The sequence below is a fragment of the Coffea arabica genome, chromosome 6c (assembly GCF_036785885.1).
Source record: "Coffea arabica cultivar ET-39 chromosome 6c, Coffea Arabica ET-39 HiFi, whole genome shotgun sequence".
Taxonomy (NCBI): Eukaryota; Viridiplantae; Streptophyta; class Magnoliopsida; order Gentianales; family Rubiaceae; genus Coffea; species Coffea arabica.
Window position 1 is genome coordinate 3059661 of NC_092320.1, and position 17588 is coordinate 3077248.

At 33.4% G+C, this 17588-nt stretch overlaps 2 protein-coding genes across 2 annotated transcripts; both read left to right on the forward strand.

Annotated features, from left to right (window-relative positions):
- The first annotated feature begins 4311 nt into the window (after positions 1 to 4311).
- LOC140008252 (uncharacterized) lies at positions 4312 to 7468 on the forward strand. The gene has a single exon (XM_072052022.1). The coding sequence runs from the start codon at positions 5640 to 5642 to the stop codon at positions 7146 to 7148; it is 1509 nt and encodes a 502-aa protein (XP_071908123.1). The 5' UTR covers positions 4312 to 5639; the 3' UTR covers positions 7149 to 7468.
- Positions 7469 to 13025: 5557 nt separating this feature from the next.
- On the forward strand, positions 13026 to 16182 carry LOC140008253 (uncharacterized). Its single transcript, XM_072052023.1, has one exon. The coding sequence runs from the start codon at positions 14354 to 14356 to the stop codon at positions 15860 to 15862; it is 1509 nt and encodes a 502-aa protein (XP_071908124.1). The 5' UTR covers positions 13026 to 14353; the 3' UTR covers positions 15863 to 16182.
- The last annotated feature ends 1406 nt before the right edge of the window (positions 16183 to 17588 follow it).

Genomic DNA, 17588 nt, shown 5'->3' on the forward strand with positions numbered 1-17588 from the left:
TACATTTATACATAATATATATATTTATGTATATTTATAATATACATTTATATTATGTATTATATATAATATAATACATTAATACATTTATATTAATATTCATAATATCAATTATATATTAATACATAATATTAATATATTTATACATTTATATTTATTATATTAATACATTTATACATAATATTAATATATATTTATAATGTATTAATTTATACATTTATATAATATTCATTTATAATTTATACAAATTTATAATAATATACATTTATAAATATATTTATATTATGTATTATATATAATATAATACATTTATAATACATTTATATATTTATCGATAAATATTTAAATATATTTATTCATAAATATTTATAAATGTATTATAAATGCAAAAATGTATATAAATATAAAAATATAAAATTTATAAATTATAATGTACATTTATATAAAATTTATTTATAATTTATAATTTATACATTTATACATTTATAAATATATTTATATTGTGTATTATGTATAATATATTGCATTTACATATTTTTATATAAATATATAAATATATTTATTTATAAATGTATTATAAATGCATAAATGAATATAAATATAAAAATTATAAATTAGAAATTATAATATACATTTATATAATATTCATTTGTAATTTATACATTTGTAATAATATATTTATACATTTATAAATATATTTATATTATGTATTATATATAATATAATACATTTATATATTTTTATATAAATATCTAAATATATTTATTTGTAAATATTTATAAATGTATTATAAATACATAAATGTATATAAATATAAAAATAAAAAAATTATAATTTATACATTTATATAATATTCATTTATAAGAATATACATATATACATTTATAAATATATTTATATTATGTATTATACATAATATAATTCATTTATATATTTTTATATAAATATATTTATTTATAAATATTTATAAATGTATTATAAATGCATAAATGTATATAAATATAAAAATTAAAAATTAAAAATTATAATATACATTTATATAATATTCATTTGTAATTTATACATTTGTAATAGTATACATTTATCCATTTATAAATATATTTATATTATGTATTATATATAATATAATACATTTATATATTTTTATATAAATATTTAAATATACTTATTTATAAGTATTTATACATGTATTATAAATGCATAAATGTATATAAATATAAAAATATAAAAATTAAAATTTATACATTTATATAATATTCATTTATAATAATATACATATATACATTTATAAATATATTTATATTATGTATTATACATAATATAAATATATTTATATTTATATTATACATAATATAATACATTTATATATATTTTATATAAATAAATATATTTATTTATAAATATTTATAAATGTATTATAAATGTATAAATGTATATTGTTATAAAAATATAAAAATTAAAAATAATCGAAAATATTTTTAAAAATACATCTAAAAATAATCCATAAAACATCTACAGTAAAAGATTTTCATATAGTTTTTAAAAAACAATCCCAAAAACAACTAATCCAAACGGACTTGTATTTGAAAAATGAAATGCTATAGTATTGTTTTTGAAAAACAACCCTAAAAACAGCTAATTCAAACTGGGTTCGCCGAACACCGTCCTTGCAGTTATTATTATTTTTCTTTGACATCAATCACCTAAAGCCAAACAAATGGATCATTTCTCTTGACATATAGCTGTTCTGAACACAAAAGAAGGGAAAAAGATTGTACATATGAGAAATAGAAGCGTGCTAAACCATTTCGGCTTAATAGTTATCACCAGATATATATGTGTGTGTATATATATATATACACACACATTATCATCAATGTATTATTTCTTTTACGTGAATGGGGATGGTTAGGTTTAAACCTATCACAGACAATAGAATAGCGTGCAGTTTATAAAAGAATTTTAATAATTAGTCACAAGAAAAGTTTTTCATATATATTATTACAGTAAAATATTTCAAAAACAGCTGATTCAAACGGAGAGCGGGACTAAATTTCGTTTCATCATCGCACAATTAGTTTAGTAATACCAGAGATTAAGAGAGGAGACTCTAGTCTTCCAATAGCTAGCTGGTAAAACACAAAGACCAGAACGCAATAATTCAAAAGTCGCACCTCAAAGTTTCCGTTTGTTACAGACGTACAAGTGTGCGGTTGATAAGACTGCATTGCATATGTGATTGAGTGAATGATCTTCCTTAATAATTTTTTCGTCAGGAGAAGGGCTGGTGGTTATCGAGGATTCCTTGCACAATTCAACGGGATTGTTTTGTCCCTACGTAATGGGAACAGAGAGTATGGTGGTGAAGGGCAATTTCCCCTTCCGTATTCTGTACTTTTTGTAAATCTTTTAAGTTTTTTTTCCCTCGGTTTTAAGACTCGGGTCAACGGTCAAATTTACGAACTGATGACTTTTGTTTCTCTTTAAGCTTAAAAGATTTTTCCAAGTTGAAGTGGAGAACCAAGTAGATCCAATAATAAAGGAAAGGACAAAATTGTACAAAATTGAAGTAGAAATACCAAAAGTGACTCAATTAAAAAATTTGAAGAATTATTTGGGTCATTTGTCCAAAAAAGAAAAAAAAAAAAGGAGAAAAAGTGGGGAACAGTGTTTTTTATTCTTTTCTTTTTTAATTTTTCCTATTGTCTCTATTGTTTGGACCGGCAATTTCCACTATGTCTTTTAATTTGGATTTTGGTCAAAAACATTCAGCTAAAAAAGAAAAAGAAAAAGAAAAAAGAATTTTGGATGGATGAAGAGGGAAAAGAGACGTACTTCTAAGTGAGACACTTTTATTGCTCGGTTTTTTTATTTACAAAATTTTCTTTTCCTGCCCCTCCAAAACCAATAACCTTACACAATTTGGAACTAATCATTGTACACTATTTCCTTTATTTTTATTCCATAACCGTCCAAATGAAAAAGAAAAAGACTAAATGACCAATCAAATCATTTGATGTTTGAATCAAACTTAGTTTAGTAAGAGATTATTTGATTTTAGTTCTTTAATCAGTAAAGCCAAAAACAAACAATATTAGTGTTTCTGTTTGCCAAAGTTCTTATTTCGATCCGAGTTTACTTCGATTCGTATAAATTTTGATTTTTTGTGTAAAGAAATTTATACCATTGGACTGGACTTCCACTCAAATGCTCATTTGAGTTCCACACGAGCAAACAATTTAAGTTTAATAAAATAAACAAAACAAACTTGAATACTGCACTGTTGGGTCGAGTAAGCTCGTGAGCACCCTTTAAAAAACAAACATTTACTATCTTTCTGTTGTTTGAAAAAATGACCAGTTTCATCATTTATATTTTGTAAAAACATTTTTTCGTTTCTTATTTTTAAAACAAAATAAATTTGTCATTGATATTTAAAAACTGAAGCTATTACATCTATAAATTCAAATTTCAATCTAAATTTAATCACCCAACAAGCCGATTACGAAAATTCTGATGTATAATTGATAGATTATTTGGTTAACTCAACTTGATATTCATTGGAAATTTAATGAACCCAAAAAGGAAAAATCAAAAATTATAACATAAAAAAGAAGGGTCAATTTTTTTTACATTGTCATTGTATACACTAACGAATCTGGTTATGTGCCACATCATTTTAATTTAATTTTAAATACCAAACTTTGTATGTATGGTATACATTTAAGACTCGCAAGTGTATATATTAATGGTGCATGAAAAATTTTATCCAAAAAAGAAATCCTATCATTTCAAGAAAAAAGAGGGACCTTTTATGTTATAATTTTTAAAAATTTTTTCCTTTTTTGATTCAATAAATATTTGTAAATATAATAGAGTTGATAGAGTGATCTATTAATTTTATCCTCAAAAATATATTGTTGAGACACTAGATAATTTGATTCAAATTGAAAATTGTGCTTAGAGATATAATAATTTCAATTTTGAAATATCAGAGACGAATTTGTTTCGTTTTAAAAATGATAAATAAAAAAATATTTTTGCAAAATGTTAGTCATTAATGGGATCATTTTCTCTTTTTATCTTGCTTTTTTTTTTTTTTTAATGCGAAGAGACACTTTCAGCATCATTGCGCTACGATGCTATCAATCCAGCTGCGGGGAGAATGAGTCACACAAGTACGAAACAGGCAGCACCGTCACCGTCACCGTTACCAAAATAGTGACAATTTAACGTGTTCTCTCTGTAAATTTTTTTTTGTTTTTGTGTTTTGGGGGTCAAGTGTTCTCTCTGTAGAAGAAGTGGGAAGCTGATAGGGTGGCGGTGTTTTCCAGCGCAGGCTTTTACTTTAATCTCCCTCTAAAATCACACACAAGCCCCTGGGGAAGAGAATTGTTATGCTGGAACTAACCTCGCTTCTATCTTCTGGTATACAAACGGACGTATGCTACCTACATATACACACTCCCTCACGTACCTCCGTTTTCTCCTGCCCAAGAGCAAACTAGTGGGAGATGGTATGAGATAGATAATTATTCAAGACCCAAATACCCCAGATAAACACTCTCGAGTACGCGGTTTCCTTGTGGGTTCTTTCTCCTCTCTCTCTCGAGTCTTGACTGTGCTCAGGTTTCTATGTCTCCTCTGACAAAGATAGATACTTGGGAGACTAAGAAAGTGAGAGACTTCTAGCGGTAGTTTGTAGCATCCAGCAGTAGAAGTAGGACTCGTACAATTTAAAATTTAATTGAACCAAGGGGAAATTGATTTCTAACTGATTATACAAGATGAGGACCGTTGATTCTTCAGAGTGCCCAAGTAGTATGTGTGGATTCTTGGTTGTTGAAGCTTATCCTAAAAGGTATTCTTCTAAGATCCCCTCTGATTTGGTCCTTTTCTTGGGCCTTGGTTTCATAGATTGGTAATATATGTTTGTATCACCATTCATTTTACTCCTCTGCCTACTTTTCTGTATACTTAATATTTCTCGAATTCTTCCATTCCTCATATAGGATACAGATTTTGTTTCTGTGTCTTCAGTAACTTCATTTCTAGGTTTTCTGTAACCAAGATTACAGATTTGATGGGTATGATTCAGTATCTCCCGCCTGTCTTTGGAGGGTTCAATGAAATTCTTGGGTTTGGGTTGGATTTAGTCTTCATCTAGCCCTTTCTTCTTTGTCTTACTGTATTTACTGTATACTTATACTAAGGGATATTAAAGTTTTTCTTGGAGGGGGAAAAAAGGAATACTCTTTTTTTTTTTGGATCTTATTGTATTTTCTTCTCTTGTTCTCGATTTCTGTTTAACTTTTTCTTTTTTCCTACCTATTGGGTCGGGAGGTGTTTTTTTGTTTGTCCTATATTTCAATTCAGAGTACTTTCTGATTGACAGTTACACAACTTCAGTCTTGTTAAAACTAAGGGTATAGAAAACCTGTGAGATTTCATGAAGTTGATATGGTTATGTAGTAGGCACACATGATGAATAAATTTAGGATATTAATGGAGGTGGGTTGTTGTAGTTGGGACTGATATGATGGGGGTGTTTGTAAAGATTGCTTTTTTGTGCAAATAATCCTTGGTGGTGAATATTATTATCCACCGATAACCTGAAATCTCCTGGGAGACCTTGTGAGATGGTAGATTCTCTACTCACATCTTTATCAATGGAGAATCATCACCCTTCGACCCTGTTGTCAATGGATTCAAGTGCCTCCTCTTCACACGATGAGCTTGATCTAGAGATGAATCGGCAAGTTGTTTTACCCCGTCCGCCGCCTGATATTAACCTACCTCTATCCACTGAGCGTAATTCACCTCAGTCATGGAACCCAGAACACTGTGACATTCTTGATGTTGGGCTTGGGTCCCAAATGTATGAGACAGAAACTTTTCTCACTGTTCCCAAGGTTGGGAGGAAATGTGCCAAAAGGGGTGATAGCATCTGGGGTGCTTGGTTTTTCTTTAGCTTTTACTTTAGGCCAGTATTGAATGAGAAATCAAAGGCCAAGATTACAAGGGATGGTAATGGTCTTTCTGGGTTTGACAAATCTGATCTGCAGCTTGATGTCTTCATGGTTCAGCATGATATGGAGAATATGTATATGTGGGTTTTTAAGGAAAGGCCTGAGAATGCACTGGGTAAGATGCAACTTCGGAGCTATATGAATGGCCATTCTCGTCAAGGAGAGCGTCCTTTTCCATTTAGTGTTGACAAGGGTTTTGTACGATCTCATAGGATGCAACGAAAGCATTACAGGGGCCTCTCAAACCCCCAGTGTGTTCATGGTATCGAGGTTGTTCCATCCCCTAATCTTTTGGGTCTCGATGAAGATGAAAGAAAAAGGTGGGCCGAACTAACAGGGAGGGACATAAACTTCACTATCCCACATGAAGCAAGTGATTACGGTTCTTGGAGAAACCTTCCCAGCACTGAGTTTGAGCTTGAGAGACCACCCGCTATAATAAAGAACAATTCCCATTCCCAGTCAAAAAAATTGCTTAATGGGTCAGGATTGAATCTATCTACTCAGCCATCCAGCCATAGCAATGGGGATTCAATGGATCTATCACCTGTTAGTGGCAAGCGGAGGAAAGATTTCTTCTCACATGGAAATGAAGAGGACTGTTATCTGACAGTGAATCCTCCTGATCGAATTCCTGATCTGGAAACTCACCCGAATGAGCCTCACTGGTTGAATGAATTTAGTGGCGTATTAAGGCATGTCTATGGACCGGTAACAGCTGCAAAATCAATATACGAGGATGAAGAAGGTTACTTGATCATAATTAGCTTGCCGTTTGTTGACCTTCAAAGGGTGAAAGTTTCATGGCGCAATACTCTCACACATGGGATCATCAAAGTGTCTTGTGTGAGCACATCTCGAATGCCTTTCATCAAGAGGCTCGACAGGACTTTCAAGCTGACAGATCCTTCTTCGGAACACTGCCCTCCAGGAGAATTTATTAGGGAGATCCCTCTTTCAACCCGCATACCTGAAGACGCGAATATAGAAGCATACTATGATGGAACAGGGACAGTGCTAGAGATTCTAGTGCCAAAACTTCGCGAGGGGCCAGAAGAACATGAAGTCCGAGTTTGCCTACGGCCTCATTTTGCAGGCAATGATCTTATGTTGACTTGAGAGGCACAGCTAAGTTGTATGGGTGGTTGGTTAGTGATGGTGCTTCATTGTGTACTGACTTTTTTAGTAATCAAGACGTCAGAACAAGTGCCTCAAAACTTGTTTATGTTTCATTTTAGGTTCAGATATTGCTTTTGGTTGTTTGGTGATATTCATCTGCCAGGCCTTGATTACACAACCATCCTTTTGCTGCTGTATTCTCTTAAATGGTTGCTATTTAAGTTATTACTGGAGTTTCTCTATATTGGTGTTCGTTCCCCAATCTGTTTGTGGAAACATGCTTAGACGCACCTAAATAAATGAAAATATTCGTTCTTGTATATTCAATGGCTAATTTTGTAATTGAAAAGGGTCTCTAATTATTGATGAGAACTAGCATCTTCTCTTCCTTATGTGGTAGATTTTGCAGTTTCCTTGCACCCGGTCGTTCATGTTCATTTGTTCAGGTTTTTCTGTCTCTGTATTCTTGGAGAGGAACTTCCAAATCAAATGCAGCTAAAATAGATTAGAATGACGAATCACACAAAAACATGATCCTTTGCTCAGCCACAAAAACCCCATCCTAAGGGGCATCCTTGCTATGGGTCCAACGCATCTAACTTATCACATGCCGTGGCGTCTTTGCTGTTGGTTGGTCTCCGGTAGCCTAAGATGTCGGGCAACCTCTTTTAAGTATTATAATAACAACGGGAAATAGTGCTATAATAACCGATTAGAGAAAGGGTCCGGTATTTCTCAGACAGACGGCAACTTTTGTAATTGAATGGAGCAGGAATTTGATAGGTACTGGTGGAGGGTGATATGGGCTAGTTCATATACTTCAGGAGCCCATCAGGAGCTTGGGACTATAAAATTCCAAAGTGCCCATCCTGTGTTTTAGGGACCACCTGTCCACTTCTTCATTGGAGCCGATGTTTGTGAGGTTGAAATCCATAATTGGAGTTACAATAGTTGAAGGAACTGTTACATAGGTGATACTTTCTAGCTTTGACAAGAGGCTTAAGTTCTAGTTGTCATCTATTCGTGGAGTCTGAGTCAAATATTGTTGTCTTCTTTGCTTTAGAACCATAGATTACATAAAGTACCGCTGGTTAAGGTCAAGGTTGCATGCAAGAAAGACTTTGGGTGAATCTACAGGGTGTAAATGAGTCGAGTTTAATCGAGTAATTCACGAGCCTACTCGATCAAAGTTCGAGCTCGAACTCGCATTAATCGAGTTTGAGTTCGATCTACTTGACGGGTCGAAATCGAGGATAATACGTGAAATTTAAAAGCTCGTCGAATTTAATCGAACTCTATCAAGTTCCATACAAACACACGCACATATAATTTTTTATTTATTCATATGAAATGTTTATTTTGTTTCTTATCTAAAATTATATAAATTTATATTTATTAAACTCAATTAGGCTAAATTAACCTTGATGAGCATGAGTTCGAGCTCGATGAGTTCAAGTCCAAATTTTTTTTACTTGACTCGAGTTCAAATAGTACACTACTCGAGTTCAAGTAGTGCATCACCCCCGAGTTTGACTCAAATAGTACCAAGCTACCAATCAAGTGCGGAATCACAACCAATATTAACTGTGAAAAACTGATGCTTAATTGGTTACGGTATTACTTTTATCCCTAAGTCGACGCGATTCTTTTTTATTTATTTTTTGTTAAATTTTCGATTGCTTTGTATCCCTTCATATGACAATAACACAGTTACGCAACATAGTATTTTATGATTCCTAAAGTTTTATAGATCCACAGGGATTGGAACAGACAGATAGATGCACTGAGGTACAGTGCAGCTACATAACTGGAGCATTCCTTTGAGTTGGGATGTATTATTGAGCCTTTTTATGTTAGTGGTGGGGAATGGGATTGTATTATTGAGTTGTTCTACTGATTTTGTTGTTGATCTTCAAGCTATAGATCATGGAGACACTAATCCAACTTTTATAAATATGGATTGACCTTTATTTCTCCTTGGGAACACCTAGTATATATATATTTTTTTTAAAAAAAAAAGGAAATAAAAGAGGAAAAAGATACAAGTAGTGAAATACGAACCACCAGCAGACACAATAGGACAAGATTTGCATACGTAGTTGAATTTTTGGTGGTCACAGAGAGTGTCTTTTGTGCACTTTATACACTCCAGAGATAATGTGAGATGATTCTGCTCATGCAATGGACCTTCAACTGAAAGTACATCTTCAACGGCAGTATTCCATTGGACTTGACGAGTGCTATTCCTTTTTCGGTGCCGAGACGAGTCCTCCTATTTGTGGTATGAGAAGTCTTAGGTCAAAAGAAAAAAAAAAAACCATTGGAAAATATCTTAGTTTTAGGGCTATCAATAAAAGATGCGTATTACTGAAAATCGGTGCAGTTCCAGAATAGGGTTGGTGGCAGTATTAGTAGTTACCAATCTTCTGATCTTGGGTTTTTTGAGACGAGGACTTGTGAACCCATGCGGCGTAGAACAGTAAGCATTTTCGGGATGACAATGGTGGAGTGCAGAGGCCAAGAGTACCAGCAACCAGCAACAAATAGGTTGGTGTTTGAATCAGAAAGAGCCCTCAACAATACAATACTGTATGGATGTTATTCTTGACGCAGCAATTTCCCTGCTTACCAACACCTTTGAGTTCTTAATCCTTATCCTTCCATCTCCATCCTCCTCCTCAAACTAAATTATACTCCTCTTATTTTTCACCACCACCATATTTAAATATACTTATTTATAAGTATTTATACATGTATTATAAATGCATAAATGTATATAAATATAAAAATATAAAAATTAAAATTTATACATTTATATAATATTCATTTATAATAATATACATATATACATTTATAAATATATTTATATTATGTATTATACATAATATAAATATATTTATATTTATATTATACATAATATAATACATTTATATATATTTTATATAAATAAATATATTTATTTATAAATATTTATAAATGTATTATAAATGTATAAATGTATATTGTTATAAAAATATAAAAATTAAAAATAATCGAAAATATTTTTAAAAATACATCTAAAAATAATCCATAAAACATCTACAGTAAAAGATTTTCATATAGTTTTTAAAAAACAATCCCAAAAACAACTAATCCAAACGGACTTGTATTTGAAAAATGAAATGCTATAGTATTGTTTTTGAAAAACAACCCTAAAAACAGCTAATTCAAACTGGGTTCGCCGAACACCGTCCTTGCAGTTATTATTATTTTTCTTTGACATCAATCACCTAAAGCCAAACAAATGGATCATTTCTCTTGACATATAGCTGTTCTGAACACAAAAGAAGGGAAAAAGATTGTACATATGAGAAATAGAAGCGTGCTAAACCATTTCGGCTTAATAGTTATCACCAGATATATATGTGTGTGTATATATATATATACACACACATTATCATCAATGTATTATTTCTTTTACGTGAATGGGGATGGTTAGGTTTAAACCTATCACAGACAATAGAATAGCGTGCAGTTTATAAAAGAATTTTAATAATTAGTCACAAGAAAAGTTTTTCATATATATTATTACAGTAAAATATTTCAAAAACAGCTGATTCAAACGGAGAGCGGGACTAAATTTCGTTTCATCATCGCACAATTAGTTTAGTAATACCAGAGATTAAGAGAGGAGACTCTAGTCTTCCAATAGCTAGCTGGTAAAACACAAAGACCAGAACGCAATAATTCAAAAGTCGCACCTCAAAGTTTCCGTTTGTTACAGACGTACAAGTGTGCGGTTGATAAGACTGCATTGCATATGTGATTGAGTGAATGATCTTCCTTAATAATTTTTTCGTCAGGAGAAGGGCTGGTGGTTATCGAGGATTCCTTGCACAATTCAACGGGATTGTTTTGTCCCTACGTAATGGGAACAGAGAGTATGGTGGTGAAGGGCAATTTCCCCTTCCGTATTCTGTACTTTTTGTAAATCTTTTAAGTTTTTTTTCCCTCGGTTTTAAGACTCGGGTCAACGGTCAAATTTACGAACTGATGACTTTTGTTTCTCTTTAAGCTTAAAAGATTTTTCCAAGTTGAAGTGGAGAACCAAGTAGATCCAATAATAAAGGAAAGGACAAAATTGTACAAAATTGAAGTAGAAATACCAAAAGTGACTCAATTAAAAAATTTGAAGAATTATTTGGGTCATTTGTCCAAAAAAGAAAAAAAAAAAAGGAGAAAAAGTGGGGAACAGTGTTTTTTATTCTTTTCTTTTTTAATTTTTCCTATTGTCTCTATTGTTTGGACCGGCAATTTCCACTATGTCTTTTAATTTGGATTTTGGTCAAAAACATTCAGCTAAAAAAGAAAAAGAAAAAGAAAAAAGAATTTTGGATGGATGAAGAGGGAAAAGAGACGTACTTCTAAGTGAGACACTTTTATTGCTCGGTTTTTTTATTTACAAAATTTTCTTTTCCTGCCCCTCCAAAACCAATAACCTTACACAATTTGGAACTAATCATTGTACACTATTTCCTTTATTTTTATTCCATAACCGTCCAAATGAAAAAGAAAAAGACTAAATGACCAATCAAATCATTTGATGTTTGAATCAAACTTAGTTTAGTAAGAGATTATTTGATTTTAGTTCTTTAATCAGTAAAGCCAAAAACAAACAATATTAGTGTTTCTGTTTGCCAAAGTTCTTATTTCGATCCGAGTTTACTTCGATTCGTATAAATTTTGATTTTTTGTGTAAAGAAATTTATACCATTGGACTGGACTTCCACTCAAATGCTCATTTGAGTTCCACACGAGCAAACAATTTAAGTTTAATAAAATAAACAAAACAAACTTGAATACTGCACTGTTGGGTCGAGTAAGCTCGTGAGCACCCTTTAAAAAACAAACATTTACTATCTTTCTGTTGTTTGAAAAAATGACCAGTTTCATCATTTATATTTTGTAAAAACATTTTTTCGTTTCTTATTTTTAAAACAAAATAAATTTGTCATTGATATTTAAAAACTGAAGCTATTACATCTATAAATTCAAATTTCAATCTAAATTTAATCACCCAACAAGCCGATTACGAAAATTCTGATGTATAATTGATAGATTATTTGGTTAACTCAACTTGATATTCATTGGAAATTTAATGAACCCAAAAAGGAAAAATCAAAAATTATAACATAAAAAAGAAGGGTCAATTTTTTTTACATTGTCATTGTATACACTAACGAATCTGGTTATGTGCCACATCATTTTAATTTAATTTTAAATACCAAACTTTGTATGTATGGTATACATTTAAGACTCGCAAGTGTATATATTAATGGTGCATGAAAAATTTTATCCAAAAAAGAAATCCTATCATTTCAAGAAAAAAGAGGGACCTTTTATGTTATAATTTTTAAAAATTTTTTCCTTTTTTGATTCAATAAATATTTGTAAATATAATAGAGTTGATAGAGTGATCTATTAATTTTATCCTCAAAAATATATTGTTGAGACACTAGATAATTTGATTCAAATTGAAAATTGTGCTTAGAGATATAATAATTTCAATTTTGAAATATCAGAGACGAATTTGTTTCGTTTTAAAAATGATAAATAAAAAAATATTTTTGCAAAATGTTAGTCATTAATGGGATCATTTTCTCTTTTTATCTTGCTTTTTTTTTTTTTTTAATGCGAAGAGACACTTTCAGCATCATTGCGCTACGATGCTATCAATCCAGCTGCGGGGAGAATGAGTCACACAAGTACGAAACAGGCAGCACCGTCACCGTCACCGTTACCAAAATAGTGACAATTTAACGTGTTCTCTCTGTAAATTTTTTTTTGTTTTTGTGTTTTGGGGGTCAAGTGTTCTCTCTGTAGAAGAAGTGGGAAGCTGATAGGGTGGCGGTGTTTTCCAGCGCAGGCTTTTACTTTAATCTCCCTCTAAAATCACACACAAGCCCCTGGGGAAGAGAATTGTTATGCTGGAACTAACCTCGCTTCTATCTTCTGGTATACAAACGGACGTATGCTACCTACATATACACACTCCCTCACGTACCTCCGTTTTCTCCTGCCCAAGAGCAAACTAGTGGGAGATGGTATGAGATAGATAATTATTCAAGACCCAAATACCCCAGATAAACACTCTCGAGTACGCGGTTTCCTTGTGGGTTCTTTCTCCTCTCTCTCTCGAGTCTTGACTGTGCTCAGGTTTCTATGTCTCCTCTGACAAAGATAGATACTTGGGAGACTAAGAAAGTGAGAGACTTCTAGCGGTAGTTTGTAGCATCCAGCAGTAGAAGTAGGACTCGTACAATTTAAAATTTAATTGAACCAAGGGGAAATTGATTTCTAACTGATTATACAAGATGAGGACCGTTGATTCTTCAGAGTGCCCAAGTAGTATGTGTGGATTCTTGGTTGTTGAAGCTTATCCTAAAAGGTATTCTTCTAAGATCCCCTCTGATTTGGTCCTTTTCTTGGGCCTTGGTTTCATAGATTGGTAATATATGTTTGTATCACCATTCATTTTACTCCTCTGCCTACTTTTCTGTATACTTAATATTTCTCGAATTCTTCCATTCCTCATATAGGATACAGATTTTGTTTCTGTGTCTTCAGTAACTTCATTTCTAGGTTTTCTGTAACCAAGATTACAGATTTGATGGGTATGATTCAGTATCTCCCGCCTGTCTTTGGAGGGTTCAATGAAATTCTTGGGTTTGGGTTGGATTTAGTCTTCATCTAGCCCTTTCTTCTTTGTCTTACTGTATTTACTGTATACTTATACTAAGGGATATTAAAGTTTTTCTTGGAGGGGGAAAAAAGGAATACTCTTTTTTTTTTTGGATCTTATTGTATTTTCTTCTCTTGTTCTCGATTTCTGTTTAACTTTTTCTTTTTTCCTACCTATTGGGTCGGGAGGTGTTTTTTTGTTTGTCCTATATTTCAATTCAGAGTACTTTCTGATTGACAGTTACACAACTTCAGTCTTGTTAAAACTAAGGGTATAGAAAACCTGTGAGATTTCATGAAGTTGATATGGTTATGTAGTAGGCACACATGATGAATAAATTTAGGATATTAATGGAGGTGGGTTGTTGTAGTTGGGACTGATATGATGGGGGTGTTTGTAAAGATTGCTTTTTTGTGCAAATAATCCTTGGTGGTGAATATTATTATCCACCGATAACCTGAAATCTCCTGGGAGACCTTGTGAGATGGTAGATTCTCTACTCACATCTTTATCAATGGAGAATCATCACCCTTCGACCCTGTTGTCAATGGATTCAAGTGCCTCCTCTTCACACGATGAGCTTGATCTAGAGATGAATCGGCAAGTTGTTTTACCCCGTCCGCCGCCTGATATTAACCTACCTCTATCCACTGAGCGTAATTCACCTCAGTCATGGAACCCAGAACACTGTGACATTCTTGATGTTGGGCTTGGGTCCCAAATGTATGAGACAGAAACTTTTCTCACTGTTCCCAAGGTTGGGAGGAAATGTGCCAAAAGGGGTGATAGCATCTGGGGTGCTTGGTTTTTCTTTAGCTTTTACTTTAGGCCAGTATTGAATGAGAAATCAAAGGCCAAGATTACAAGGGATGGTAATGGTCTTTCTGGGTTTGACAAATCTGATCTGCAGCTTGATGTCTTCATGGTTCAGCATGATATGGAGAATATGTATATGTGGGTTTTTAAGGAAAGGCCTGAGAATGCACTGGGTAAGATGCAACTTCGGAGCTATATGAATGGCCATTCTCGTCAAGGAGAGCGTCCTTTTCCATTTAGTGTTGACAAGGGTTTTGTACGATCTCATAGGATGCAACGAAAGCATTACAGGGGCCTCTCAAACCCCCAGTGTGTTCATGGTATCGAGGTTGTTCCATCCCCTAATCTTTTGGGTCTCGATGAAGATGAAAGAAAAAGGTGGGCCGAACTAACAGGGAGGGACATAAACTTCACTATCCCACATGAAGCAAGTGATTACGGTTCTTGGAGAAACCTTCCCAGCACTGAGTTTGAGCTTGAGAGACCACCCGCTATAATAAAGAACAATTCCCATTCCCAGTCAAAAAAATTGCTTAATGGGTCAGGATTGAATCTATCTACTCAGCCATCCAGCCATAGCAATGGGGATTCAATGGATCTATCACCTGTTAGTGGCAAGCGGAGGAAAGATTTCTTCTCACATGGAAATGAAGAGGACTGTTATCTGACAGTGAATCCTCCTGATCGAATTCCTGATCTGGAAACTCACCCGAATGAGCCTCACTGGTTGAATGAATTTAGTGGCGTATTAAGGCATGTCTATGGACCGGTAACAGCTGCAAAATCAATATACGAGGATGAAGAAGGTTACTTGATCATAATTAGCTTGCCGTTTGTTGACCTTCAAAGGGTGAAAGTTTCATGGCGCAATACTCTCACACATGGGATCATCAAAGTGTCTTGTGTGAGCACATCTCGAATGCCTTTCATCAAGAGGCTCGACAGGACTTTCAAGCTGACAGATCCTTCTTCGGAACACTGCCCTCCAGGAGAATTTATTAGGGAGATCCCTCTTTCAACCCGCATACCTGAAGACGCGAATATAGAAGCATACTATGATGGAACAGGGACAGTGCTAGAGATTCTAGTGCCAAAACTTCGCGAGGGGCCAGAAGAACATGAAGTCCGAGTTTGCCTACGGCCTCATTTTGCAGGCAATGATCTTATGTTGACTTGAGAGGCACAGCTAAGTTGTATGGGTGGTTGGTTAGTGATGGTGCTTCATTGTGTACTGACTTTTTTAGTAATCAAGACGTCAGAACAAGTGCCTCAAAACTTGTTTATGTTTCATTTTAGGTTCAGATATTGCTTTTGGTTGTTTGGTGATATTCATCTGCCAGGCCTTGATTACACAACCATCCTTTTGCTGCTGTATTCTCTTAAATGGTTGCTATTTAAGTTATTACTGGAGTTTCTCTATATTGGTGTTCGTTCCCCAATCTGTTTGTGGAAACATGCTTAGACGCACCTAAATAAATGAAAATATTCGTTCTTGTATATTCAATGGCTAATTTTGTAATTGAAAAGGGTCTCTAATTATTGATGAGAACTAGCATCTTCTCTTCCTTATGTGGTAGATTTTGCAGTTTCCTTGCACCCGGTCGTTCATGTTCATTTGTTCAGGTTTTTCTGTCTCTGTATTCTTGGAGAGGAACTTCCAAATCAAATGCAGCTAAAATAGATTAGAATGACGAATCACACAAAAACATGATCCTTTGCTCAGCCACAAAAACCCCATCCTAAGGGGCATCCTTGCTATGGGTCCAACGCATCTAACTTATCACATGCCGTGGCGTCTTTGCTGTTGGTTGGTCTCCGGTAGCCTAAGATGTCGGGCAACCTCTTTTAAGTATTATAATAACAACGGGAAATAGTGCTATAATAACCGATTAGAGAAAGGGTCCGGTATTTCTCAGACAGACGGCAACTTTTGTAATTGAATGGAGCAGGAATTTGATAGGTACTGGTGGAGGGTGATATGGGCTAGTTCATATACTTCAGGAGCCCATCAGGAGCTTGGGACTATAAAATTCCAAAGTGCCCATCCTGTGTTTTAGGGACCACCTGTCCACTTCTTCATTGGAGCCGATGTTTGTGAGGTTGAAATCCATAATTGGAGTTACAATAGTTGAAGGAACTGTTACATAGGTGATACTTTCTAGCTTTGACAAGAGGCTTAAGTTCTAGTTGTCATCTATTCGTGGAGTCTGAGTCAAATATTGTTGTCTTCTTTGCTTTAGAACCATAGATTACATAAAGTACCGCTGGTTAAGGTCAAGGTTGCATGCAAGAAAGACTTTGGGTGAATCTACAGGGTGTAAATGAGTCGAGTTTAATCGAGTAATTCACGAGCCTACTCGATCAAAGTTCGAGCTCGAACTCGCATTAATCGAGTTTGAGTTCGATCTACTTGACGGGTCGAAATCGAGGATAATACGTGAAATTTAAAAGCTCGTCGAATTTAATCGAACTCTATCAAGTTCCATACAAACACACGCACATATAATTTTTTATTTATTCATATGAAATGTTTATTTTGTTTCTTATCTAAAATTATATAAATTTATATTTATTAAACTCAATTAGGCTAAATTAACCTTGATGAGCATGAGTTCGAGCTCGATGAGTTCAAGTCCAAATTTTTTTTACTTGACTCGAGTTCAAATAGTACACTACTCGAGTTCAAGTAGTGCATCACCCCCGAGTTTGACTCAAATAGTACCAAGCTACCAATCAAGTGCGGAATCACAACCAATATTAACTGTGAAAAACTGATGCTTAATTGGTTACGGTATTACTTTTATCCCTAAGTCGACGCGATTCTTTTTTATTTATTTTTTGTTAAATTTTCGATTGCTTTGTATCCCTTCATATGACAATAACACAGTTACGCAACATAGTAT

Excerpts from the sequence above, each read along its gene's own strand:
- LOC140008253 (XM_072052023.1), top strand. The coding sequence starts at position 14,354 with ATGGTAGATTCTCTACTCACATCTTTATCAATGGAGAATCATCACCCT.
- LOC140008252 (XM_072052022.1), top strand. The coding sequence starts at position 5,640 with ATGGTAGATTCTCTACTCACATCTTTATCAATGGAGAATCATCACCCT.